Source organism: Melospiza melodia, chromosome 21 (assembly GCF_035770615.1).
Source record: "Melospiza melodia melodia isolate bMelMel2 chromosome 21, bMelMel2.pri, whole genome shotgun sequence".
Taxonomy (NCBI): Eukaryota; Metazoa; Chordata; class Aves; order Passeriformes; family Passerellidae; genus Melospiza; species Melospiza melodia.
In genome coordinates, this window is record NC_086214.1 from 11,880,576 (window position 1) to 11,908,227 (window position 27,652).

Genomic DNA, 27,652 nt, shown 5'->3' on the forward strand with positions numbered 1-27,652 from the left:
GGAATTGGGGGCGTGGCGCGCATGCGCGTGGCGCGCGGCACCGGCGGGGCGGGGGGGCGCGCACGGGGGGTTCCCGCCGGGGGCGCGCGGGGGCGGGGCCTCAGGTGAGGCGGGGGAGCCCCCGGTGAGCCCCGGGAGCCGCCATGGACGGCCCCGCCCTGCCCATCCGCCGCTCCCGCCGAGAGCTGGTGGAGGCCGTGAGGGAGCGGCCCTTCCTCATCGTCACCGGCGAGACGGGCAGCGGTAAAAGCACGCAGCTGCCCAGGTACCTCTACGAGGCAGGTAACGGAACCCCCCCTCCCCTCCCGCCGCTCCGCGGGCTGCGGATGTGGGACACGAGCACCGATAAACTCACCCGGCTGTGCCCCTGTCCCCTCACGGGTGACGCAGCTTCGGGCTGGGATGTGCTGAGAGGAGGTGGCTCGGCTAAGCCTTTTAAATAATAATAAAAAACCCCCCAAACTGTGGCTATGTGTACGTTATGTAGGTACGTGATATAAAGTGACCTGGAGCAGCTCAACTCAGTGTCCTGCAGTCACTGGGGATGTTCAGTCTGGAGAAGGCTCCAGGGGTGATCTTAAAGCTTGAAGGAGTCTGGAGTGACAGGGAATTGCCAGAGAGCAGGATCAGGTGGGGTATTGGAAAAGAATTGTTCTCTGTGAGGATGGGAGAGCTTGGCACCGGCTGCTCAGGGAATCTGCCCCATCCCTATGAGCATCCGAGGCTGGAGAAGACTCACAGCAACTTGTCATAGTGGAAGATGTTCCAAGAGGGGGTGGAACGAGATGATCTTTAATGTCCCTTCTGTGAAAAATGCGTATTTTTATGATTGGCTTTTTCCAAATATTCAAATGAATGTTATATGTGCTGTGTTATAAAGTAATGCTGTATTAAGTCTCTTAAGTAGTGTGGTAAATATAGTTCTAGGTTACAACAAAGTGTTAAAATAGAAACTATGCTATGGAAGGTACTTCTTTAAAGAAAGGACTTGGAGCGAGAAAGCAGCCACAGGACACCTGAATCTTTCAGAGAAAAAGAATTTATTGCTCCATTATCAGAAGAAATGAACTTCTTCCTGCCTCAAAGGTGCTGTTAGGATTCAGAGAAAGAAGCTGACACTGCCCAGACAGAATCCTGTGTTTGAATGGGATCTATGCATCATGTATGAGCTGTATGAATATGCAACAGGCTGTTGTTTTTAAGGGTTAATCCTCTGTTAATGTGGGTCCTTTTTCAGTCTTATTTTGCCCAGAAAGAGGTGCCCAGACATCTGTAACTCTTTGTTTCTATTGTCTCGTATTGTCCTAATCCCAATTATCCAAATTATTATTTCTCTAGCCACATTACCACTTTTATAACCATTTTATCACTATTCAACTTTTAAAATGTTGTTAAAAACCCGAGCGATTGGTGTTTTTCACTGTGTGTCCCCCCAGGGCTGGCCGGGCACGGAGCCATCGGTGTGACCCAGCCCCGGCGCGTGGCCACCGTGTCGGTGGCACAGAGGGTGGCCGAGGAGATGGGCTGTGCCCTGGGCACCCTCGTGGGGTACCAGGTGCGATTCGACGACTGCACCTGCGAGGTGGGACCTGGGGGCTGCTCTGGGGGTGGGACAGGGTCACCCGGGGGGGCTGGGGGCTGTCCCAGGGCTTTGGGAAGGGGCTGTCCCAGCTGTTGGTGTCCCCTGGCTCATTTGAGGGAGGATTTTGGGGCACCTTGCCGGTGGAACGTTGCCAAGCATGAGCACAGTAAGAATTATTTGAGCTGTGAATACATGGGCCAGGCTCTTAAATATCTTTTAAGGAAAATCCTTGTGGTGCCCAGGGATGTGCCAGGGTCACCCGGGGGGCTGGGGGCTGTCCCAGGGCTTTGGGAAGGGGCTGTTGGTGTCCCCTGGCTCATTTGAGGGAGGATTTTGGGGCACCTTGCAGGTGAAGCATTGCCAAGCACCCCTTGTGGTGCTGTGCATGAGCACAATAAGAATTATTTTAGCTGTAAAATCCTACATCAATGCATGCATCAGGCCCTTAAATATCTTTTAAGGAAAATCCTTGTGGTGCCCAGGGATGTGCCAGGGTCACCCAGGGGGCAGGGGGCTGTCCCAGGGCTTTGGGAAGGGGCTGTCCCAGCTGTTTGTGTCCCCTTGTGGAAATGCATAAAATCAGAAAGTTTTGGGAAAGCTGCAGAAGACAGGCCTCAGAACTGTCTCTCAGACAGTTTAGGGCTAAGCAGTAGCCATAAGTCAGCAGAAAAATGATGTAAAATGTAGAAAAGCCAAGACAAATAGAGCAGTGGTCTGTGTATTAACACTTGCCTGGAATAACTCCCTAAATACAGAAAAGTTTATCTAGCAAGATATTAGGAAGTTTTTAAGCTTAATAATGGAGCTCTGTGCATTGTGTTTTAAGGCTTGGTAGGTATTGTATTCAAAATAAGCAAACATTGACTCATTTGAGGGAGGTTTTTGGGCACCTTGCAGGTGGAACATTGCCAAGCACCTGTGCTGCTGTGTGTGAGCAGAATGAGAATTATTTTAGCTGTAAAAATCCTACATCAGTGCATGAGCCAGGCCCTTAGGTATCTTTTAAGGAAAATGCTTGTGGTGTGCTGGGTAAATGTGTAGAAGAGTTTGCTTTGAGATGGAAGGCCAGGCTGGCAGTGACGGTGTGGTTGCCCTTGCAGGACACTGCCATCAGGTACATGACTGATGGGTGCCTGCTGAGGCACATCCTGGCTGACCCCCTGCTCAGCAAGTACAGCATCATCATTTTGGATGAAGCCCACGAGAGGAGCCTCAGCACTGTGAGTGCCTCTCATGGCTGCGTTTTGGGTCACTGTTTCTGCTTTTCTGTGCTCTGTTTATCCCTTCCTTTCACTTCAGCACGATCCCCGAGGGGTTTGGACTGACTTTCCATGGATGTGCTTTGTCCTTTTGCTGCTTTGTTCAGTGCGTGCTGCATAAATTGAAAATAAGATGTAGCCTCTAATAGTGTTGGATTTTTGTAGTGGTTGCATTTAAATGCAATTAAAACTTTGCTGGCTGTTGAATACTCTCCCAAAATTTCCAGGAGTTTGAAGGCAGAGCACAGACTTTCTAGAATACTTATTTAAAAAATAAACCACCACAAAATACACCAAAAAAAAGCAAAAAAAAACTCTCTTGTCCAATGTTTTTTAGGGTGTGTATGTGACTGTGCAGAGAGATTATGGCTGTTGGGTCCATGGAAGCATCTAGACCTGAGTCCCAAAAGCTTTCAGAGGTCACCCTGACCCTTGTGTGGCCAGCAAAGGGACATTGAGGTCACTGAGACCTCAGGAGATTGTGCTGTGTGTCAGACAACCTCCTGCTCCAGCAAACCATCTCCCAGCCCAGTGGAAAAAAGGGAAAATGATCTCCTGAATCCCAGTTTGCCCTCAGGCATCTGAGGGAATTGCAAATAACTGAGGTGAAGTGGTGGAAGGAGCAGATTTGTAAGTCAGAGCAGCACAGGGGAAAATAAACTTGCTGAGGTCGTGGCAATAAATAAAACCAAGGAAGGGTGCACACACAGTCAGGGGACACAGGCTGAAAAATGGAATGAAAAATGGGGCTGAGGTAACTTCTCACAAATGACTTGACCAGGAGAGTGTAAAAATGAAAAACAAAGGGGTTTGAGTTACACTGGTGCTGTGAGGAGAGGTGGTAAAAAAATCATTAAACTCTAGAAACCAAAATATCCAGGCCAAATGTGTGTTTTCTTCAGAGTGCTTAGGCCTGGAATATGTGATTTTCACTCTATCAGTGGGACAAAGTCATCAAATTTCCAAGTTTTTCAGGCTCTTCTAAGAAAACCAGGGTTTTAACATCAGCTGTTCCTGTTTTTCTGCCAGGATATTTTATTTGGTTTGCTGAAGAAGCTGTTCCTGCAGGAGAAGCCAGCAGGCAGGAGGACAGACCTGAAGGTGGTGGTGATGTCAGCCACCCTGGAGGTGGAGAAGCTCTCAGAGTTCTTTGGGCACTGCTCAGTGCTGCACATTCCAGGCAGGAGTTACCCTGTCAAGGAGATATTCTGCAACCTGCTGAGCCCCAGGGATGTGGGCAGCTCTGCCTATGTCACAGAGGTTTGTTTTCTCTGGTTTTGGGGTATTTTTCACCTGGAGGAATGAGCTGTTCTGTTGTGTTCTCAGCATCTCTGCAGGAGGCAGGGGAGGATCAGTTGGGATGGTGAATTAAATGGGATTTCAACTGATTTTGCCTTGTTTTTTGTTTGTTCCAGGCTGTGAAGGTCGCCCTGGATGTTCACTTAAATGAACCAGAAGGCGACATCCTGGTTTTTCTCACAGGTGAGGATTTTCCTGGGTGAATTATGGCACTGCCAGCAAAGCAGAAAAGCCTCCAGAGCCTGCCTGGTGTCTCCCAGAGCAGAGAGAAGGGAAAGGTGCAGTTGATGCACAAAGTCCTGTGCAATGGTAATTTCCGAGCTTTTTAGGAATAACCAGATTGACTCTGTGTTGTCTGCATGGTTTAGTTTGTTGTTAACTCAGGGAGGAAGAATTGTTTGAGCTGTAAAATTCTACATCAATGCATGGGCCGGGCCTATATCTATTATCTAATATCTAACAAAAATATATCTAATTTTAAAGGCATATCCTTGGTGGGAGGCCCTGTGGAAAGGCTGGGTGTCACCTCCCTAACCCCCTCTCATTAATTCCTGATTTTAATGATGAATTATTTTAGCTGTAAAATCCTACATCAATGCATGGGCCAGGCTCATATCTAATATATAATATTAATATCTAATATCTAATAAAAAGATATCTAATCTTTTAAGGCAAATCCTTGGTGGGAGGCCCTGTGGAAAGGCTGGGTGTCACCTCCCAAACCCCCTCTCATTAATTCCTCATTTTTGTGATGAATTATTTTAGCTGTAAAATCCTACATCAGTGCATGGGCCAGGCCCATATCTAATATTAATATCTAATAAAAATATATCCAATTTTAAAGGCATATCCTTGGTGGGAGGCCCTGTGGAAAGGCTGAGTGTCACCTCCCGAACCCCCTCTCATTAATTCGTGATTTTAATGATGAATTATTTTAGCTGTAAAATCCTACATCAATGCATGTGCCAGGCCCATATCTAATATATAATACTAATATCTAATATCTAATAAAAATATATCTAATCTTTTAAGGCAAATCCTTGGTGGGAAGCCCTGTGGAAGGGCTGGATGTCACCTCCCAAATCCCCTCTCATTAATTCCTCATTTTAATGATGTTGGCATATTACATATTGACAAAACAATTTTTTTTGAAGGCGTTGCAAACCAGGAAGGCAGAGCTGTAGCTAATTAGGTGACTGAAGTGCTCTTGTGTGTCTTTTAGGGCAGAATGAGATAGAGAGAGCTTGTGATGTGCTTTTCAAGAGAGCAGAGTCCATCGATTACCGCTACGAGGTGCACGACCGCGCTGTGGAGGGGCTCCTCATCCTGCCCCTCTATGGCTCCATGTCCACAGGTCAGAGCCAAAATCTCACTTAATTACAGCAATCTGAGCTGCAGGGCTTGTTATGGATGTCATCCTCATCAGATTGTCTGTTTGGGTTGGGAAAAGGGTGGGAATGGGGCACTTTGGGGTGGGGTTTTATTGTGGTCTTCATGAACTAAATCAAACTTCAGCCTTCTCTGCTTGAGCCTCCAGTCAAAATCCAGATCCAAGTCTGGATATGACTTCAAGATCCTCAGTTAGGAAGGGGATATTGAGTAACTGAAAGCCCAGATTACTTCACATTTTACTGTACCTTACTGTACCTTACTGTACCTTACTGTACCTTACTGTACCTTACTGTACCTTACTGTACCTTACTTTACCTTACTTTACCTTACTTTACCTTACTTTACCTTACTTTACCTTACTTTACCTTACTTTACCTTACTTTACCTTACTTTACCTTACTTTACCTTACTTTACCTTACTTTACCTTACTTTACCTTACTTTACATTACTTTACCTTACACCTTATTTTGCTTTATTTTGCATTGCTTTATTATGCATACTTTGTTTTATATTGCTTTATTTTATTTTATTTTATTTTGTTACCTTATTTTACGTCATAATTTTCTGTCATTTTAGATCAACAGAAAAGGATATTTTTGCCAGCCCCCAGAGGCATCAGAAAATGTGTGGTCTCCACAAACATTGCTGCAACATCTCTGACCATTGAAGGAGTCAGGTATTGATTTCTGTCTCTCATAGCACAGGGAATAATTCAGAAAGGTCTGGGTTTGGAAAAACACATTTATTCTGCTACTATTGCCTTTTTTTGGGTGTGTAGTAAGAAAACCATTGATATTATTATAGTCTTAGAGGTGACCAATATTTTTGAATCTATTTTGAAGTCAAATCTACTGAATAACCAGGGTCTAGGTAGAATAAATGTGTTTTTTAAAATTAAATCCTTGTGTCAGTTCCCTGCTAAACCCTGGTTTTTACCTCTCTGGATTGTTTATTTCAGATATGTGGTGGACAGTGGCTTTGTGAAGCAGTTGAACCATAATCCCAGAGTGGGTTTGGACATCCTGGAGGTGGTTCCCATCTCAAAGTAAGTGAAAAATGTCACTCACTTACTGTTTCTGGGAGCTGCTCTGGGAATAATGCTCTATGTTAAAAAAATAAATAAAAAATAGGCAGCAACCTCAAAGCCCCATGATTTAAAACCACTTCAAGGTTTTAAAACCACTTTAAAGTTTGAAAACAATTTAAGGTTTAAAAACCACTTTAAGGTTTAAAAACCATTGTAAGGTTTAAAGCCACTTTAATGTTTAAAAACCACTTTAAGGTTTAAAACTACTTTAAGTTTTAAAAACCACTGTAAGGTTTAAAATCACTCAAGGGTTTAAAAACCACTTTACGGTTTGAAACCACTTTAAGATTTAAAAACACTTTAAGGTTTTAAAACCATTTTAAGGTTTAAAAACCACTTCAATTGGTTTTAATTAACTAATTTAAAACCAAGTGAAAAGCAGTTCAGGATATGCAATTTCCTAAAAGTTACAGATATTTAGGAGGAATTGACATTGTCTTGAGGTCTGAGCAGTGCTGGCTGAATACGACAGCGTCCCAAAAACGCACAAAAATTCTTCTTTATTTCTTGCACAACTGGATTTTTCAGCTGCTGTGCAGGAATACCTGTTCCATCTTTAAAGAGAGACATTCTGTGCTTGTTTGGGGGCTACCAGAAGGGATGAAAGGTTTGAATTTTGGTTTTTTTTGGGCAGGAGTGAAGCCAAGCACGAGCCGGGCGCGTGGGCTGGACATCTGCAGGGAAGAGTTTTGGGTTGTACAGCAGGGAGTTCTGGGAGCAGTGCATGCCCCAGCACACCTGAGCAATTTAAAACCAAGTAAAAAGCAATTCAGGATATACAACTTCCTAAAAGTTCTAAAAATATTTAGTCCTAAAAATATTTAGGAGGAGTTGGCATTGTCTGAGCAGGGCTGGCTGAATACGCCCAAAAAATGCACAGAAATTGTTCTTTATTTCTTGCACAGCTGGATCTTTCAACTAGATATTTCAGTGCAAGAATACCTCTTCCAACTACAAAGAGAAACATTTTGTACTGTTTAGGTGGTACTAGAAGGGATGAAAGGTTTAATATTGATTTTTTTTGGCCAGGAGTGAAGCCAAGCACGAGCCGGGCGCGCGGGCCGGACATCTGCAGGGAAGAGTTTTGGGTTGTACAGCAGGGAGTTCTGGGAGCAGTGCATGCCCCAGCACACCTGAGCAATTTAAAACCAAGTAAAAAGCAATTCAGGATATACAACTTCCTAAAAGTCCTAAAAAAATTTAGTCCTAAAAATATTTAGGAGGAGTTGGCATTGTCTGAGCAGAGCTGGCTGAATACGACGGCATCCAAAAAACGCACAGAAATTGTTCTTGATTTCTCGCACAGCTGGATCTTTCAACTGGATATTTCAGTGCAAGAATACCTCTTCCAACTACAAAGAGAAACATTTTGTACTGTTTAGGTGGTACTAGGAGGGATTAAATGTTTCAATGTTGGTTTTTTTTTGGGGCAGGAGTGAGGCCAAGCAGCGAGCCGGGCGCGCGGGCCGGACATCTGCAGGGAAGAGTTTTGGGTTGTACAGCAGGGAGTTCTGGGAGCAGTGCATGCCCCAGCACACCGTGCCAGAGATCAGGAGGACCAGCCTGACATCTGTGATCCTCACCTTGAAGTGCCTTTCCGTGCACGATGTCATCAGGTGAGCTCCCTGCCTGCAGGGGGATTATCCCGCCCCAGGAGGGGCAGGGGCAGGATTAGGGCCCCAGCCAAGTGGGACACTGCAATCAGCTTTGCTGCTGCTCTCCTCTCCATTCCAGCTTGCATCCCCAGCATCAGGCTCTGCCCAAACTCCCATCTCACCCAAATTAAATGTGTTTGTTTGTAGCGTTCCTTTGAATCCATAAAATCCATAAAAATTGATATATTTAAATACTTAAAAATTCTCAAAATACTGGATTTTATGTCTTTAAATGCTTAAAGTCCTTAAGATACTGGGGTTTAGACCTTTAAATACTTAACATCCTTAAAATACTGGTTTTTACACATTTAAAAACTTAAAATACTGGTTTTTATACCTTTAAGTACTTAAAATCCTTAAAATACTGAGTTTTATGTCTTTAAATACTCACAGTTCTTAAAATACTGCTTTTTATACCTTTAAATGCTTAAAATTCTTACAATACTGGTTTTTGCACCTTTAAATACTTCCAACCCTTAAAATACTGGTTTTTAGACCTTTAAGTACTTAAAATCCTTAAAATACTGAGTTTTATACCTTTAAATACTCACAGTTCTTAAAATACTGCTTTTTATACCTTTAAATGCTTAAAATTCTTAAAATACTGGTTTTTGCACCTTTAAATACTTCCAACCCTTAAAATACTGGTTTTTAGACCTTTAAATACTTAACATCCTTAAGATACTGTTTTTTACACCTTTAAATACTCATAGTTTTTAAAATACTGGGTTTTACAACTTTAAGTACTTAAAATCCTCAAAGTACTGCATTTTATACCCAAAAAGTTTCATCTCTCTGGAATTTTTTAGTTCTAAGACTGAGCAAGAGTAGAAAATGCAGTTTAGTGTGTGCCATGGGATTTGTCATCAGAAATTCCTCAGCTGGAGGTTGGACAGGAACACACAGGAAATTATTATTATGATGATCTAACTTTGGTTAGAAGACATGCATTGGGGAGGTTTAAAAATTATTTTCATAAATATTTAAAACTTTAAAATAAATAAAATAAATTTAAAATATAACAATAATAAATTAAATTTATTAAAATAAATTTCAAAAGAAATATTTTAAAATTATTTTTATGAGTATAAAAACTAACAAATCTACTTCTTTTTTATCCCTAGGTTTCCCTATTTGGACCCTCCTGAGGAAAGACACATTTTGGAGGCTCTGAAGGAACTTTACCAGTGCAATGCCATTGACAGGTAAAAACCAAAAGGTTTCACTACAACAATTTCAAATCTAAGGCTTCAGTTGATGTTTTATGTGGATTAAAGGACACTCCTCAGCAGCAGAATGTTTCCTTATTTAACCTCCAGGAAGTTTCCTGGGGTTTAATGGACTGTCTGCAAAAGCAGGGCTGGAGCAGGGTTTGGGGTTTGGGAGATAAAAATCAGGTTCTGCACGTTGTCCTGGAGCTCCTCAGTGCCCTCAGCTCTGCATCCCAGACTGCTGTGGCTCAGCAGCTCGGGCAGGAAATGAGATCTTATCCTGAGCTTCCAGGAATTCTTCTTGGAAATAATGAAAAAAACCAAACCCAAAGCTGGCTGTGCCTGCCACGGAGCAGACACGAGCAAGCTGGAGAAATGTGGATTATTTTATTGCTGGTGACACTTGTGCATGTCCCAGCACCTGTGTGGGCACTCACAGTCAGAGGGGAAGTGCTTCTTACCCAATTCACATTTAAACATCATTGCATTGAATCTGTGTATATAAAAATAGATATAGTGAGGTATATAGTGAGATATATAATGATATGAGGTATATATAATGAGGTGTATATATAATGAGGTATATATAATGAGATATATAATGAGATATGTATAATAAAATATATAATGAAGTATAGAAAATATATTAAAACATATATAATATATAAAAATATATACACTTTTCCCCTGTAAATATATATAAATTTATATAATATAAATATATAAATATCTATTTCATGTAAATATATATTTATATATCATGAGATGCATAATAATATATAGAAAATATATTTTAAAATATATCATATATTAAAATATATTTAATTTTCCTGTAAATATATATTTATATATAATAATATATATTCTAAAATGCATAATGAAATGCATAATAAAATGTATAATGAAATTTATAATAAATACAGAAAATATATTAAAGTATATATAATATATAATATATATTTTTCCTGTAAACATATAAAGACACATATATAAATATATATTTCCTCTAAATATTTTATACATAAATATATATATATAAATTTTATATATTTTTTTCCTATATATATATATATATATATATATATATATATATGTAAAAAATACATTTTTTTTCCTCCTTCAGGAGAGGCCATGTGACCAGACTGGGAGAATTCCTGGTGCAGTTTCCCCTCCCTCCCAACCTGTCCTGTGCTGTGATTAAAGCTGCTTCCCTGGGCTGTGAGGATCTGCTGCTGCCCATTGCAGCCATGCTGTCTGTGGAAAACGTCTTCATCCGCCCAGGTGGGAGCTCCTCTTCCTCTGCTTCTGCCTCCCTGTATTTGTTGGAGGTGAATTCCTGCTAAACTCACAGTTCCACTGGTTTTATCTTTATTTTAAGATCTCACTGCTGTGGCAGAGGAAGAAGCTGAGCTCAGTAGATTAGAGGGTGCTGTGGTGGGTGGGTTCAACAGTCTTGTTTTTCCTCTCTTGATCCCTGTGAGCTGTTTGTTTATTCCTTTATCTTCCCATGTCAGCCTCTGGATGGGTTGTGAGTGAGCAGTACTTGCTTAGAGACTGGAATTCTTCATCCCTGGTGCTGAGTGATGAGATTAATCATGGATTTAATAGCATCTGTGTGCTCTTGTTCAGCAATAGGAGGGAGGAACAACTGTAAGTGCAGCTGTAGAAGGAGAGACAAATTTAAAGATAGCAGGAATAGGGAGGCAAAGCTGCCAAAAACAAACAGAAAATTAGGTAGTGATGAACAAAAATGACTTTGAGATATAACTTATTCCTCAGGTGATCCTCAGAAGCAGAAGGAGGCTGAGCTTCAGCACCAGGAACTTGCCTCTCAAGTGGGAGGATGCAATGACTTTGCAACCCTCTTAAATATTTTTGAACAGTGCAAAGCAAGGTATGGAATTCTCCCTTACACTAAGTGGTTTGGCACTGCTCATAACTCCCAGTTTTCAGGTGTGCTGCAGTTACACATCTCTGTGCTCATTCCTGATTTCAGATTTATTCCTTGTTGTGATGTGTAATTTCCATCCAGACACTTGTTATTTAACCCCACCAAGTATCTGCCTGTGTAGGTTTTTGCCTTTGTGTGACCATAACAATAAAACAGAGGCAAATTTCTTTGCAAGCAGCTGACAAAGGGCTTCTTTATAATTCAAATATTCCTGTTCTCAGCAAGTCTCCTTCAGCCTGGTGCCAGAAATACTGGATCCATTGGAGAGCTGTGAAATCTGCTTTTAGTGTGGAAAGGCAGCTGCGGGAAATAACCACTAAACTGAAACAGGTAAAAAAAAATAACATTTCTGGGCATGTTTGAGCTGTATAAACTTACATTTAAGAGATGTGGTGGGTGCTGAGCCTTTGCCAGGTGGCTGCTGCCTTCCTCCAGTAGAAAATAAACCACTTAAATATTTTTTATCTTGCTTGTGTGACTCAGGTCCAGTGGTGGTAATGGGCAAGAAGGAGAGTTTTTCTCCTTTCCTCATGGTTTCTGCCCAGAGTTTAGAATCCATGGGATGGAGGGGGTTTAACTGCTTTTTCTTGAAGATCCATCCTGATTCATGTTGCTTTTTCTTTTCCCAGCTGCCAGACTTCCCTAAGGAGACATTTGAAGGCTCCAGAACTGAAATCCTGAGAAGATGCCTGTGTGCAGGATACTTTGTTAATGTTGCTAGGAGGTAAGGAGTGAAGTTTGGAGAACTGAATGGAAAAGAAATCATGCAAATTACTTTAAAGTGTGGTTTTATGTTGGTAAAAGCAGCAAAGTAGTAACTGCAGGTGAAGGAGATGTTTCTGCAAGGGGCTGGAACTTCTGCTTTTGGCTGTCTTCACCATTCCAAGGAGAGCTTCCCAGGAATGTCATTGTTCTGTCTGTGCAATGAACTCAGCAGCTGAGAGTGGTTCCAGATATTCAGCTGAAGGGCGTGGAAATCTCCAGCTATCACAGCTTTCAAAGGCTTCACTGCCAAGCCCTGTTGTTTTTGTGGTGTTACACCTGCAGTGCTGCTGTGGTAAATGAGATTTCTTGTATTTCACTCTTTAAATGGATTTTTACAGTTTAGCTCTGGAAGCACCTTCCTCTTGGTGGATATTTGAGAACTTTTTTCTGTGCTGCTGCTGATTTGTTCAGTTCAGTGTTGCTGTATAATCGCAGCAATGTGTGTTTTGTTTTGTTGTTGGGTTTTTTAAATTTATTTTTTAATTTCTTTTTTTTTAGATCTGCAGCCAGGACATTCTGCACCATGGATGGGCATGGCAGCATTGTCTACATCCACCCTTCATCCACAGTGAGTTCCCAAAGTCCTGATAAGGCAGAAAAGCATCTCCAAAAGGAATGAGGGGCAGGTCCTTAAACTCTCCCTGGTGCTTGCTTTGGGCTGCAGTGTTCATTCCTCAGGCTTGGTCAAGGTTTGGGTTGTGAGGTGGGAGTGACACAGGCTGGACCTTCCCTCTGCCTCTTTGATCAATTCCAAAACCCTAAAACCTGCTAACACCCCCTCACATCCCAACCATTCTGCTGCAGGTGGGGCTGTGAAAAACCAAACCAGCCTTTGAATTTTTCAGCTGTACAACCAGGAGACCCTGCTGGAGTGGATCATCTTCCACGACGTGGCCGTCACCTCCAAGATCTACGTGCGCACCGTGTGCCCCGTGCGCTACGAGTGGCTCCGGGAGCTGCTGCCCAGGCTGCACCAGGTGGATGCCTACGAGCTCAGCAGCGTGGCCAGGGAGGAGGTGACTGAGGAGGAAATAACCAAGTGGAAGCAGAGGGAGGAGCTCAAAAGGCAGTTTGGTAAGCACAGTGCTCATCCCTCTGTGTGTGTGTGTGGTTTTCTGTCACCGCGTTTCTGTCACCGCATTTCTCCTCCCAGAGAAAAGCAAGGCACAGTTCTTCCCAAGAATATTCCTGGGTTTTATATTCTCTGAACCTCAGAAAATAAAAACAATTCTTATTTTATTTGCTGCTCCTGTGTTGTTGGTGAGTGGAATTGGTAATTGGATTTTGGTGTGTTTTCATTCACTGCCCAGTTGAATCCAGGTGTGTGTGCTGGGACAGTCACAAGATTCTGTGCAGTGGAGTGCTTGGCAGATTCAGTTTAGATGTAATGTAATATAGCATGGAATAATATACTATAATCAAGTAATTAATTAGCCTTCTGATAAGATGGAGTCCTCCTCATCATTTCTCCCAGACGTCAGGCAAAAATATCACTAAAGTTTCATTGTTGTTTTGGAGCCCTGTGTGTTTATTATGGCAGGTTCTGGGCTAGAAAGTGTTAATTTGTTTGGTGTAGTTGTGGTTGTTTTATGCTCCTCACAGCTCTGCAATCCTTCTTGCCACACTCACCCCTTTTGGTTTCTTTGAGCAGAGTTGAATAAAAGCATTTTGAGGCTGGTTGTTTGAGTTTGTGAAGGGTATTTAGCCATTGATGCCCAAATAATGATGCCCTGGGAGAAGAGCTGTGATGCAGAGGGAAGGAAAAAAAACATCAAAAACCTCACCCAGCAATAGACGGAGAAGAAAAAGTCTGACATTTTGGTGTCTGATTCTGACAATGAATTTAATGCCAATGTGTGAATGGTCAGTGTTAATTAGAACTGTGCCTGCTGACTGATCTGGCTGCTTGGCATTCCTGGGATTCTCCTGTCAGCAGGTTCCTAAAGCAGCCAAGTATCCAAAGGGCCCCTTTACTCCTGAGCTGACCCTTCCAAAACATCCATTCATTGTACACTAAGCACAGATTCTCTTCCATTTCCTTAACAAAGGCAAAAATGCACAATTGTGCTCAGGCCAGCATCACTTGCTCCCCTGCATTATTGTATAAACCCAGCATTTTAAACATCAATTTCAGTTGGTTATAAATAATGCAGAAGAGCCTCATTAGTTTATCTGAAGGAAATGTTCTCTGTGTCCCCCTTCTCGTTATGGCTTCATCAGGCAATTCCCAATTAACTGCAGTTTCATTTTGACCTTACAGATGTTGTATTTCTGGCACCTTCATGAAAATAGGTGGCTGAATAGCTGACAAGACATAATAATTAGAATTACTTTAACAAGGGGTGCTGATTAAAGCTCATTCTCCTTCTCTTACCAGCCCCCAGCCCCCTGCAGTAGCTGCTTCACTCACAGATTTTAAACTCTCAGAGCCTTTGATTTTCTTTTTTATTGTTTTTTAGACTGAAAATATTTTCTGCTTCCCTTCCCTTCTGTGAGAAGCAGTCCCAAGGTCTCAGTGCTGTGGGGGAATGTGCATTTCTGATGGTGCCTGAGCTGCAATATTGACTTTTTTCACTCCCTTATCTGCATGTTTTCCTCTCCCTCCCTCCTGCCTCCGGAAATTTTTTAAAGATAGTTTATCCCAGTGTTTTTTCCTGTGCTGCCCTGCTCAAACCTGAGTTTGGGATGTGCATTTCAGAGGAGAAATGGGTGTGCAGAACACAGGTTTCATATTCTCTGCTCAGTAAAAAGCAAGATTTGGGGATGAGATGAGCCCAGCTGCAAACATTGACATGGGAGCTAAGGTGTGATTTTATTTTGAATTTTTTTCCCTCCCTGCTGTGGTGCAGCCTGTCCTCTCTGGAAGTTAATCAAATGGCTGCATGGGAGGAAAAAAAAAAAAAAAAGAGATTTTGTTGTTTTTTTTTCTTTTTGATATTTAACAAATAGGAGGACTTGTAATGCTGGGGGGTGTTACATTCATATTCTCTGAAAAATCACTTTACCCAGGATTTTTCTCCTGGGAAGCCTCAGAGAAAAAGGAAAACAATAATTAATTGTCTGATTTGCTTCTCCTGTGTTTTGCTCCTTTGGAATGTGTTTGGAGCTTGTTTCATTGGTTTCTGATGTGAATTGTTTTCAGTCAATGGCCAATCAGTGCCAAGCTGTGTCAGGGCTCTGGAAAGAATTTTCATTATTATCTTTTTAGTCTTCTGTAAGTATCCCTTCTGTATTCTTTAACACAGTTTAGTTCAGCATCCTTTAATTTAATGTAGCATCATAAAACAATAAATCAGCCCTCTGAGAACACAGAGCCAGATTCATCATTCCTCCCTTCATCTGGGGGGAACACAAACACCACAGGGGAGTGGGTTTGACACAGAGAGTTTATTTTCATTTCTTTCTCTCCTCTCTCCCCAGAAGGAGCCCCAGAGAGCTCTGCAGGGAAGATGGAGAGGAGGAACGATGAGCAATCCATCCAGGATGCCCGAGCTCGGTATCTGCAGAGGAAGCAGCAAAGAGCTCAGGCTCTGAGTGGCCCTGAGAAGGAAATGGGGTAACTCTGCTTGGGAGGCAGCTTGTGCAGCTCTGGGCTCTTTGCAGAATGCCCAAGGACTGACAGGAGTGCAGGGAAACTTGTGCCAAAGAGGACAAACTCAATTCCCTGTGCTGCATCCAGCAGGGAAAGCTTCCCAAGCTTGGTGTTGCTGCAGGGCAGTGGCAACAATTTCACAGCCTCAGCTGTGGCTGAAGCCCTGATACCAAGTGTGATGCCAATTCTCTGGCATTTATTTGACTGAAAGAGCTCTCAGTGCTGTTATAAATGAAATTTTTCTTCAGGGTCGGTTGGGGTTTATTTTTGTAAGGAGTGGAACTGTAATTTTTTACCCATTTTATTCTGATGGTGGTCACACAGAATTCATGCTCAGGAAAATGTGCAGGAAGGGCTCTTGCAGTGGTGGGAGCAGCAGGATTAGATCCAAAGGGACAACTGCAGGATTAGATCCAAAGGGACAACTGCAGGATTAACCAAAAGGGAAAATTTCAGGATAAAATCCAAAGGGACATTTCCCACCTGCATTCCTTGCTGTGCTGTACCAGGTACACACAGGGAATTAAAAGTGTTTTTCCTTGAGCATCTGAAAGAGAAGGAGCTGTGGTGCTTTGTCATCATGAAGTTTGTTTCCTTCTCAATAAAGAAATTCGGTTTTATCACCATAATAACCCTGAAACGCTCCAGGGCTGGAGTGAGCAGTTTGGGTAAGAATTTCCAAATAATTGGAAGAACTTGCTGTGATTTTTCCTGCCTCAGCTGTGTGCTCTGTGCCACCCTGGGCACTGCTTCAAGTGCTGGATTGTGTTTTATTACTGTAGCCTGAATAAAGCATTCACCATCCCACCTCTGCCTCACCTCCAGCATTCCAGCACTGCCTCCAAAACCATGGGATTTTTTTTTAATATTACAATATTATTGCTCATAAAGAAAGTGCTGGCTCTGGTAATTGTTCCTCATGCTGTGATTGATGGGGAAGGGTTTTGTTCTTTCTGCTTTGGAGCAGCAGCAGCACTTGGGCTTGACTCATCCTCTGCTCTGAGTTCTGCTGTTTAATTTGATTTATATTTGCAGTGTCACAGCCCCTCATGACTCAAATGCCATCTGCACCACCCAGTGGGCCTGAAATGAGTACACAGAATGCCCACTGTTCCTTGGGGCTATAAATCACTTGGCAGATCCTAAAGCTGATTTTTTAATATATATTTTTTTTTCTTTTCATTTTCCAAGTGAGGGATTTTCCCCCCACTGTGTTCCAGGGCTTCTCTCAGAGGTTTGGAGATGGGGGATTTAAGACAAAGTAAAAATTGTCTGGGGAAGTAACAGTGAGCTGTGAAATAAAATAAGATTTCAGAATAAGCTGTTCAATAAAATAAGATTTCAGCCATGCCAAGTGTGACAGCACACACAGCTCTGGCTGCTGATCCCAGGAAAAAGTTAAGTTTTTACCTGTTTTACGTGCTGGAGGTCAAGTGGGAGTTAATAAAACACAGAGGGAAGTGTGGAGGAGCTTCATTACTGTGCTGGACTCATTAACAGGGGCGTGGGAAGGGTCTGGGAGAGCAGCCCTGGGGGGGAGGGATGGGGACAGAGGGGACAGGGACACCCTGGGGATGAGGAATCCATGAGATCTGGAGACAGGGACACCAGGGGATGGGAGACCCATCAGATCATGGGGAATCCATCAGATCCCAGTGACAGGGACACCCTGGGAGGGGGGATCCATCAGTGACAGGGACACCATGAGGTCATGGGGACAGGGATGCTCTAAGGATAAGGAATCCATCACATCCTGGGGACAGGGACACGAGGGGATGGGGAATCCATCAGATCCCAGTGACAGGAACACCCTTATCCCCTCGCTGTCACCTCCGGGGGTGTGCCTCCATCACATCCCCATGACAGGGTGTCCTGGGAGGAGGGGGTGGGATCCATCGCATCCCGCTGACGGTGACATCCCTGTCCCCTCAGTGTCCCTGAGGAGGGGACATCCCTCCCATCCCGGTGACGGGGACACCCTGGCGGGGGTGGTCCAGGGACTGCCCCCGGTGTCCCAGTGGTGTCCCCCCGGTGTCCCCTCATGTCCCCCCCGGTGTCCCAGTGGTGTCCCCCCGGTGTCCCCTCACGTCCTCCCCGTGTCCCCCCGGTGTCCCCTCACGTCCCCCCCGTGTCCCCCCGGTGTCACCTTGCCCGGCCGCGCCGCCCCGCCCCACGTGACCGCGCGCGCGCGGGCCGGAAGTGACGCCGCGGCCCCTCGGTCGCATGATGTGGCAAAAAAAAAAAAGGCCGGGGAAAGGGAGGGAGGGAGTGATGCGTCCCCAAATAGTCCCTTCCGGCGGCGCATCACAGCCGCCGCTCCCATTGGCGCCGCTCGCCGGGATCCCTCCGCGCGGCCGGCCGGCGGCGGCAGGTGCGGGTATCCTTCCGCGGCGGTATCCTTCCGCCGGCGGGGGCAGCTTCCGCACGGCCCCGCTCCGCCATCGCGGCCCCGCTCCGCCCGCACCGCTGAGCCCGGCCCGGCCCGGAGCGCCCCGCCGCCGCCATGGCCCAGATCCTGCCCATCCGCTTCCAGGAGCATCTCCAGGTGGGCGCGGGGGCGGGCGGGCCGCTGCCTCGCTCCGCCGGGGGAGCCGCCCGGGGACGGAGCCGGGGGAGCCGCGCCGGGCCTGCCCGCGGTGCCTCCGTGAGGGCGGCCGGGCGCGCTCGGCGCTGCTCGGCCCGCGGTGCCCGGGTCGGGGAGCGCTGCCCGGAGGGCGCTCCCGGGAGGGGCCGGCCCGGGCATCCCGTCCTTGCCGGTGCCCGCGGGCCGTGCCCGGCGGGGTGGGCGAGGCTGGCGCGGTGCCCGGGCGGGCCGGGCGGTGCGGGCCGGGCGCGGGTGGCTCCGGAGCGGCGCCAGCGGGAAATCCCGGCCCGGCACGGCCCGGCACGGCCCGGCACGGGGGGGTGAGGCAGGCAGGTGGCCGAGCTGTGTCCGTGTGCCGCTTAATGTATTTATTTGAATGGTCTTAAAGCTTCTGTAGTTCTAAGGACAGGCTAAAGCGATCTGCCGGTGTTCCCACTTCTAATGTCATTTTGTGGAAGGAAAATCGCGTATTGCAGCGAAACGTGGGAGCTCTGCGGCTGCCTGCAGTGCAGCTGTGGCAGTGCAGGTGCCCAGGTGCCAGCTCCGCTGTCCGCTGGCCTCTCCCCAAGCCCAGCTCTGGCTCTCGATGCACCAGAACCACACGTTAATAGTTTATTTCCGAGCGATGGCGCTGAATTTCTCTGAGGTGACTTCCTGGAGGCGCCGGGCTGCGGAGCGGGAGCGCGGGGCTCCCTCCCGGGGCAGCGAGGGCTCCCTGCCCGTGGGTGAAGCTGCGGCGCTGGGAGGGGTCTGGATCCAGTTGTGCAATGGGCACTTCCCATCCGACAGGTCTGAAGGGCGAAGGGCTCTGAGTGTTCCTCAGCTCGGTTTCACTGCTTAGGAGTGGGTTTGTTTTTTTTTTTTTTTTTTTGAGGAGAATTTGTGTAGTAAAAGCTACATTGGCTCACCTGGTCAAGGTCTTCTGGTGGTGCCAGTGTCTGTGTTAGGTTTGTGCTCAGCTAACTGGGTTAAACACAGTGATGGATTTGCATGATTTACTGTGAAGAAAAGTACCTGACTCAAATGGAAAGTAATTCATTTCTAAGCACCTTGTTGAAAGAACCACTGCAGAATACTTAGTTGAAGGGTACAGCTGTTCATAAATGCTGCTTTGGTGCTTGTTCAGGTGTGTAGCTGAGCACTGAATGGTTTTACTCCAATATCAGTTTAAAAGCAGGCCAGAATCCATAGTTTAGGTGTCCCTGTGGTGAGCAGCACTGACAGGAGAATGTCAGGAACTGGCCAGAGCTTCACCTCCCAGACAGTGCCTTGTCCAGCCCCAGGTGCTGAGGAGGTTCTGTGCACTCAGGTGAAAGCCAGCCCAGCTCTCAATCAGGCATTGTGGCACTGCACCTTTGTGCATTATTTAAGCCCCAAACCTTGCATGTGACCCACTGCCAGGTCTCTAATGACATGAGTGCTGTTACATAATGGAACTCATCTGCTTCACGCCAGAAGTGCTGGGAGCTTCCAGGCCAGCACTGGGGTGGAACAGGACTGCTCAGCCTCCAGACTGATTTGTCTGCTTATTTGGGGTTGGATTTGCATTTTTCTCTGCCTGTGCCCATTCAGTGTGGAGCACTGGCTGAACCAGTCTCTGTTCCAGCTGCACACAGGAGCTGATCCTTTCTCAGCTGGGTGTGCACCCCTCTGAGCCTGGGTGCACGTGGCTCTTGCCTTTGAACTTCCTCCTTTCATTTCATTGAAAAAAATATTCAGAGGAATTTGGATTCTAGGAGTTGCTTTTCTGCTGAAGTTCCTGACGTAGATTTTGGGAGCAGAAACACTGATATTGCAATATTTTTGCTGTCCAGGCTCCTCGTGGACTCAATAATACAATTTCTTGAACTGTACCTGACCCACATTTGTCTAGGAAACTTGTTGTACAGGTGTTGTGCAACACCTGCAAGTTTGTAGTGATTGTTAATGAAAGAGGAGGTACCCAGCTGGAGCCTGAAAAAGCAGGTGATGGATTTGAATGAGAAAGTTCTTGCAGGCTGTTATTGAAATCAGTCAATAGACACAGTGTGATCCTGGTTCTCCACAGATTCATTATTGGAGGTTAAAAAGTGGTCAAGTACAAAGCTTGTCCTGGTGTTCAGCTTCAAGGCAGACCATTAGCTGCTGCTGTTGGCAGCTTGGCTGTGTGATTTGGGAGTGAAGAGGTGAAAACTCCTGAATGCCTCATCTCTTGGGGGCACAGTGCTTTGTACCCCAAATTGGAGCTGAAGGTGGACTTTGGACAAGTAGGTAACATGCTAGGGAGGAGGGAGCTTTCTGGGGAGTGTAAAACCAAAAATGTTGCCAGGGTTTGTTTGTCAGAGTCACAAGCTCTGCAATCTCAGCAGCCCCAGGTGTGCAGGCTGCTCTTATCTGTGTGGTGTCTGCTCTACACCCCTGCCTTGCCACCAAGGAGCAGCAACAACAGCCTGGGCAAAACTTTCCTTGGGAATTTTCAGGGAGGAACCTGATTGCTGTGCTATCAACACTCATGTTATAAAACTTTATATAGCTGCTGCCTTTTTTTTTTTCTTTCCCCAAAGTGGGTATGAGGAAACAATCCACTGTGTATGTAGTGGGAGATCAGAGTTCAGTGTGTGGGATGATTGCAGATCTGCTTGCTCCTATCCAGGCTTCAGGGATTCCTGAAAACAGCTGCTTACTGTGGTGGGTCAGTGGAGCTTTTCTAAGAGGACAAGTTCTTGATGAGTGAGAAGGAACCAGACTAATTAGCAGGTGATGAACTGTGATTGCCCCTTAATTTAACCACACTACCCTGAAATTTATAAATACTGAACTTGGAGCAGGCCCGCTGCTGTACTGAGTTAAGGCATTAATAAATATTCTTCTGAATTGAAAGATTTTTGTAAAACAATATAGAGAAAACTACCAGCTCAGGCTGTGCACTTGATACCAGGACAGAAGTGCTTCTTTAACCCTAGGAAAAGGGGGTTTGTATTTATTGTTCATTGATGGAGCAAACCTGAATGGCAGCTGTGCTGTTCTGCTGTGGTGGTGCTGGGATGGCTCTTGGAATCACAGCTGGGCCAGAGAATAAAACAGGACAGCCAAGGAATCATAGAACGAAATATATAAATTCAGTTGTTTGCTCTAAATATGACAAACAGCAAAATTGTTCCATGTATTGTGCTGACAGGGAGTTTAATGCAGCCTAAACCACAAATCTCTGCTGTAACAGCATTAGTTGGGAGCAGTTACATCCTCTGTGACAATGCAAGTCAGAAATTAGAGAACTGTGGTGCCTAATGCTGTTTTGTTGGGATTCTTGCTCTTTGCTTCTTAGTGGATCCAGATTCCTAAAGCCAGTGACTTTGGAGTATTCCTACAGAGGGGAAATACGTAACAGAGAATGGAAGTGAGAGGGATTGTGTGTGTGTCTCAGCTAATTGGATAGCAGCACTGAGTTAAGCAGTTTATGAGCTGTGCTGGGCACGTCCCTCCCAGGCACTGAGTGCAGGGCCCTGCTGCCTTGGTTTGTGTTTGCTGCTGGGGCTGGGCCTCAGCCCAAAGGAGGAGTGGGATCAGGGGCTCTGAGCCCCAGTGCCAGCAGGTCCAGCCTCACTGGGGGAGCTGGGGCAGTCCCACAGCAGGGCCTGGCTGCTGAGAGAGGGTGCTGCCTCAGCCTGCTGGGGGGGAGGCAGAGAATAGGAAGGATATAGAAACAGGAGAGCTCTTGAATCTCCTTATCTGTTGGAAACACGACTTCCTAGGCTGCCACAGGCTGGAACTCTTACCTTGCACTGGTGAATATGGAGTACTTTGCCATGGACTGGCTGTGGGACTCTCAGAACTGCAGGGATAACTAAGAGAGCATCACAAACACAAATGGTTTAGTGTGACTGATGTTTGCTCTGCTGAACTTTGGTCTGTGGAATGAAAAGAGCAGCTCAAGTGTCTGCCTTGGTCAGTCAAAGCCTAGGAAAGCATGGCCTGGGATAGAGCTAAATATTATTCATTGCACACTGAAGTGCTTCTCAAAAATACGGGTATTTTCCAGTTTAGTGGCGTTTTCCAGGTTTGTGATTTCTAGCAGCATGCAGATAAGGAGTCTCTGGGCAGGGGCTGAGCAGCTGCTGGTGGCCACAGAGCAGTGGTTGCATCCTGTTGGGTGTGAGAGCTGAGGTGAAATGTGTGCTCAGCACTTCGTGCCCTTCCTCACAGGCAAGGAGAAATGATCTGACAGCTAAGCAGACTGCCACAAGAAAGGGAACATTACAGGAAGGGGTCAACAAAGAGACTCCTGTCAGCACTTTTACCATTCAGTTTGATGTCCCACACATGTGACAGCTTCTCTGGCTAAGTTACCAAGAATGCACTTGAATTATCTTGCAGTGAAAAAACAATTCTGGTAATCAGCCACTGCCTTACAACGTTACAATGACTCACATCTCAGGGCTGCTCAGATAAATGCCATCACAGAATTCCAGGGTTCAGCAGAGCCTGCAAGTGACTGAAGTATCTGATCCTGGGTGAGATGAGTCCTTTGGGGACTGCTGAACACAGGAGTTGCTGCTGTCCCTGACAGTCTGTGTCATGGTTCCACTCTACTGGAGCAGCTCTTTCACAGAACACTTTATTCCTAGCAGGAGTCTGGTGCAACTGATCTTTCCAACAAACGGTGGTGTAAAATAACTCCCAACTGTAAATCAGTTGCCCAAGGACTGTTAGCAAGTTCTGCTTTCATATCTGCTTAAAAGCCAAGGAAGTGGGTTTTGTAGTAAAATATAGCAATGTCTGAAATTCCTTTTTTTTTTTGTTTATGAATCAGTGAAATGTAGTAGACTTGGTGCAGCATAAAATACTTGGGGGTCTTTCCCTTTGTAATAGAAAATCTGTACTCCTTAGTTGTAGTTCAGCTCCTGGGTTTGTACATGGAATAGTATTGAAATTTTCAGAATAAAAGCCTTCAAAGAAATATTTGCTGTCACGTTTCCTAACAGTAATCTTCATCTCTGTTTGCTTTGCTGAGCTTTATAAACATGCCTGCCTCACTCACCTGAACTTCAGCCTGTTTGGGCAGGAAAACAACCGATATTCCAGGGAATGATCTGTGCTCAGGAGTTCTGTGCAGCCCAGAAATTCACCAGCTGGGCAAGGAAGTGCCACTCCTGGCTGGTGACACTCTTGTGTAACCAAACACAGAGATTGTCTCTGTCAGAGTCAATTTCCTGAGCCTTGAAGCAGACGTGGTTCATGCACTTGGTTTGTTGAGATGAAAGATGAAATGTTGGCAGGAGGAGTTTGTGGACTTAGAGACCTTGAGATGGTTGCATCTCCATCAGAAAACTTCTTCAGAGCTCCTGTGCCAATCTTCTAAATCTTTGCAAAGAAATACCTCATCTTTGATAACAGAAATTGTAAAAGTCTCCCATGTCCCACCTGGGTCAGAGCCTCAGAGCTGCACGAGCAGATGGCAGTTTGCTGTGGATTAAGGTAAATCTGCCTTGCAGTATCCAAGCACCTTTGCTGTGGTGGTTTTGTCTAGACCTCCCTAAGAGGTCCTGCCATCTGCTTGGACTTGCTGCTCTGATTTGTTCTGGTTTCACCCTGTGAGTTATTGCCTGCTTGGCTCTCTGCAGCCACCCCCTCTACCAAATTAACGAGGAAATTGAGTGTGCTTGATAAATGATTTGGCACTTGCTAAGCCTGCAGCCCTAGCAAAGGAAATGCCACGTCCCAGTAAGTCACTGCAGCTCCACCAGATCAAACTCCCACATCTCCAGCCCTTCCCTCCCTGCAGGGGTGTGATTGGGTTGTGTATAACCCTGCCTAGCTCAGGTCTGGAGGACACTGCTCAAAGTGTGAAAGGGACTTCTGAGCTTGAATCTAAAATCTTCTAAATGGCTGGAGAATGTGGGGTCAGCTTCTGGGATGCTGGACCTCAAACACTTGCTTAAATCTGAGTAAAAGAGTTCTGACCTGTTAATGAGTTAGGGTTTGATTTTTATTTTTTTAATAGCTGTCACATGCTGTCACCTGGCTTTATTGTCAAAATATTCTCTGCGTAATCTACATCATCCATCCAAGTGACTTCTGTGAGGCTGGCTCGGTTAACTTGCTGTGCCACGGCTCAGATGTTACTTGTTCCTCACATGTGCTGTTGCAGAGCCTGGGCAAAGGGGAAGTGGAGTCAAACCCTCTTTATCAGGAGCTGCAAACAGGCAGGAGCAGAGCAGCTGGGGCATGGCCTCCCTGGAGCTGCCTCAGAGCACAGCTGATAAGAGCTGAGAGCTCCAAACCAGCACAATCAGCCTAAAATGCTTTGGAAGGTCTCGCCCTTCTTGGGGCATCTTGGGCTTGAAGGTCTTCCAGAAAGAAAAATACCAGAATATTAGAGCTGATAGTTCTTCTCCTAGAAGAAAACTGGGGTTCTCAAGGTGGACAAGCTGGAATATCTGTGTGATGTGACCATGGCTGCATTTTTGCTGTTAAAAATGCAATCAACTTTGTTTCCCTACTGATTATCCTCCTCATACAGGGGCTTTGCTAAGTGCTGTTAACTGAAATGTTTTGTTGCAAGCTGTACAAGAAATGTGGGCATTGCAAGGCTTAGGGGAGCAGGCTGTGGCTCAGAGAAGGAAGTGGTTTATTGATAACTCCTGTGTCAAACAGGGCCATTGGTAATTTCAGTAGTGCCCAGCTGTGCCTGCTGCTGCGAGACAGGCCTGGGCTAATTGCTAGACAGGCAGCTTTTTTTAGCTGCACAGGGATGGAGATAAAGCTCAGACACCTCACGTGTGATGTTAAGCTTGAAATAGTGATAGCTGCCAAAGGCAGTGGATGAGCTCAGGGAGGAGGGCTGGTGAGAGTGAGGGCTGAGGCTGCAGGTCCAGTATGGTGAGTTCAGAGTGCTTTAAGCCATGTGAGGGGGCTCAAAGATTGAGTTCTTAATGGATAAGTTGTAAATGGACCTTGAAGACAAGATACAAGTGCTTGAATGCTTCTCCAGGAAGCCTGCTGGGTTTAGATGAAATTGTGCAACACTGTGTGTTGTGCAGGTTTGGGGTAGCATTGCTGTTTGTCACCAGATAAAGCAAAGTCTGATATTTCCTGTGACATTCACAAAAGCTGCTTGTGACTATACCAAGGTAATAATGTTAAACCTTTTTATTCTCTTCCAGCTCCAAAGTCTGGGCATCAACCCAGCAAACATTGGGTTCAGCACTCTGACCATGGAGTCTGACAAATTCATCTGCATCAGAGAGAAAGTAGGAGAGCAGGCTCAAGTGGTGATCATTGACATGAACGACCCCAGCAACCCCATCAGGAGACCAATTTCAGCTGACAGTGCTATCATGAACCCTGCCAGTAAAGTCATTGCACTGAAAGGTATGAGTTCTGCTAAAGGGCTGCTGGAGTGGATGGAGAGCTTGCTGTAGAGCTAGTTTGTGAGGGGCTGAGCTCTCCCAGGTAATTTGTGTGGGAGGATCCTGCAGCAATTTCCCACAGCTTAATGGGAGCTTAAGTTGAATGCATTTTCAGCCCTTCTGGAGGCAGCTGGGCAGGGAGCTTCAGCTGAGTGTCCTGCTATTTTGCTGATGATTAGGATGAGTTTTTTCCTTCAGTCCAAATGCTGCAGCTTTGAGCAGGGAGAGCTGGAAGGCAAGTGTGGCCTTTAAGGAATCATGTTAGGGGGAAGTGAGACCTGATCTAAGAGTATAACTCTTAGATCAACTAAACCTTTCCTTAGAGACAGGAAAACTAAGGCTGGGAAGGGGGGACAAATATTCCTGAAGGCCTTGGTTTGGCCTTGCTGAAAGAGGCCAGTGCATTTTTATTTTATCAGGCAGTGATAAGAGGAGTAAAACTATGCAGGGAAGACTTGTTTGGTGAAGGAAGTACAAGGTCAGCCAGCTTGGTATCTCTGATGTTACAGAGAACAAGCATTCCTCTGGAGTTTCCAGAAATGTCCATCTCTTCCCCTCAGAGGCCCAAAAAGCTTAAAGTGCAGTCACTCTAGAAATGCATGTATTGCTAATGGAAAGATTTGTATGTATCCAATGTTATCTAACTTTGCCTTTAATACTGTGCTACTGTTTTGTCACAACTTTAATGCTTTCTTGTGTGTGCAGATGGTGAGTTACCTCAATTGACTGTACCTAGTACCTGTTGTGTCTTATGACAAGAAAAAGCAGAATAAAATGGCTCAGATTTATGGTGCACATGGCTGAACAGCGGTGTTTAAGCAACTGAAGGCCTAAAAGTCAGAGGTTTCTGTGCCCTCCCAAACAAGGGAAGCCCTGAGATTCCCAAAATTAATCCACTCGAGAACCCAAAGTGTACTTGAATCACTGGGATCTTGATACTGAGCTCTTTATGAACAGGACTGACCCCTTTGACTCAAGTCTAGATTTTGCCTTGTAATACACCTTGCCTAGCATGTAGGAACGTGTTACCTGAATGTCCTCTCCCTTGACCCTAAAGCTCCAGCTGCACTAGATGTGGAAACAAACTGCTGCCTGTAGCCTGAGTAACTCTGTAGTAGAGAGATTTCTCCAAATTCTGGAGAAACTCCTCACTCAGCATCTTGCATCAGTTGCTGAGCTAATGGCTTTGAGCTAAATCAGTCCTTGGTGAGTGCAGGCACTTGCCTCTGTGGCACTGTGACTTCCTCAAGCTGGCCTACAGTTACTAACTGTAGCAGATTTTCTGGCCTGCATCCACTTTTATGGGATCTTTCCTATTCCTCCTGGGCTACACTAATGTGTGCTTAAATAATTCTCTCCTATAAGTAATAGAACTGTCAGAACTTTTCTTATCTTCTCAACAGGAAGAAATAATTTCTTAGGCCACTGTGTTATACAAACTGGTAGATTTGACTGCAGGTGGCTGTTCAGGATGTTTGTATGCACCATTCTATGTATTTGGAGAACTTTTCCTCTTGCCTTCTAGAGCTTGTGTTGGTCCCTAGATTCCTTGCCCTGCACAGTTCCTGTCAGTCTGGTTTGCAGTCAGTAGCTGTGTATCCCATTAGTGCAACCCCAAGGTTTTGGTTAATTAGCCTGAATTACAAAAGCCCTCTGCCAACCTGACTGTTCCATGTTGTGCCCTTTTAATACTTAAAACAGATGTGGACATAGCTTTAAATGCCACTGACAGCTTCCCTCAGAGCTCCAAGGAGCCTCAGCATGACTGTGACCTGGTGTTGGTGTGTGTGAAGTATCCTCCAACCCATTTGTGTGGCTGAAGCTTTTGTCTCCTACCAACCCATTCTCCACATCTGTTTGATTGCTCAGTAGTGGCAAATCAGTAA

The 27,652-nt window shown here is 45.4% G+C and overlaps 2 protein-coding genes across 3 annotated transcripts in view; both read left to right on the forward strand.

Annotated features, from left to right (window-relative positions):
• Window positions 1-125: 125 nt before the first annotated feature.
• Window positions 126-17,270, forward strand: DHX40 (DEAH-box helicase 40). The gene is made up of 17 exons (XM_063173702.1): window positions 126-282; window positions 1,437-1,582; window positions 2,683-2,802; window positions 3,871-4,101; window positions 4,257-4,323; window positions 5,363-5,494; window positions 6,110-6,209; window positions 6,492-6,578; window positions 8,054-8,236; window positions 9,400-9,480; window positions 10,610-10,767; window positions 11,266-11,380; window positions 11,659-11,767; window positions 12,067-12,161; window positions 12,701-12,770; window positions 13,048-13,276; window positions 15,623-17,270. Exons 1-17 carry the CDS (start codon window positions 144-146, stop codon window positions 15,760-15,762), a joined length of 2,202 nt encoding a protein of 733 aa, XP_063029772.1. The 5' UTR covers window positions 126-143; the 3' UTR covers window positions 15,763-17,270.
• Window positions 17,271-18,234: 964 nt separating this feature from the next.
• CLTC (clathrin heavy chain) overlaps window positions 18,235-27,652 on the forward strand; it is a 29,945-nt gene continuing 20,527 nt past the window's right edge. For both annotated transcript variants that reach the window (XM_063174064.1, XM_063174065.1), the window contains exons 1-2: window positions 18,235-18,339; window positions 25,521-25,728. In XM_063174064.1, coding sequence (XP_063030134.1) covers window positions 18,298-18,339; window positions 25,521-25,728 — 250 coding nt within the window. In that variant the 5' untranslated portion in view covers window positions 18,235-18,297. The remainder of the gene's footprint in view (window positions 18,340-25,520; window positions 25,729-27,652) is intronic.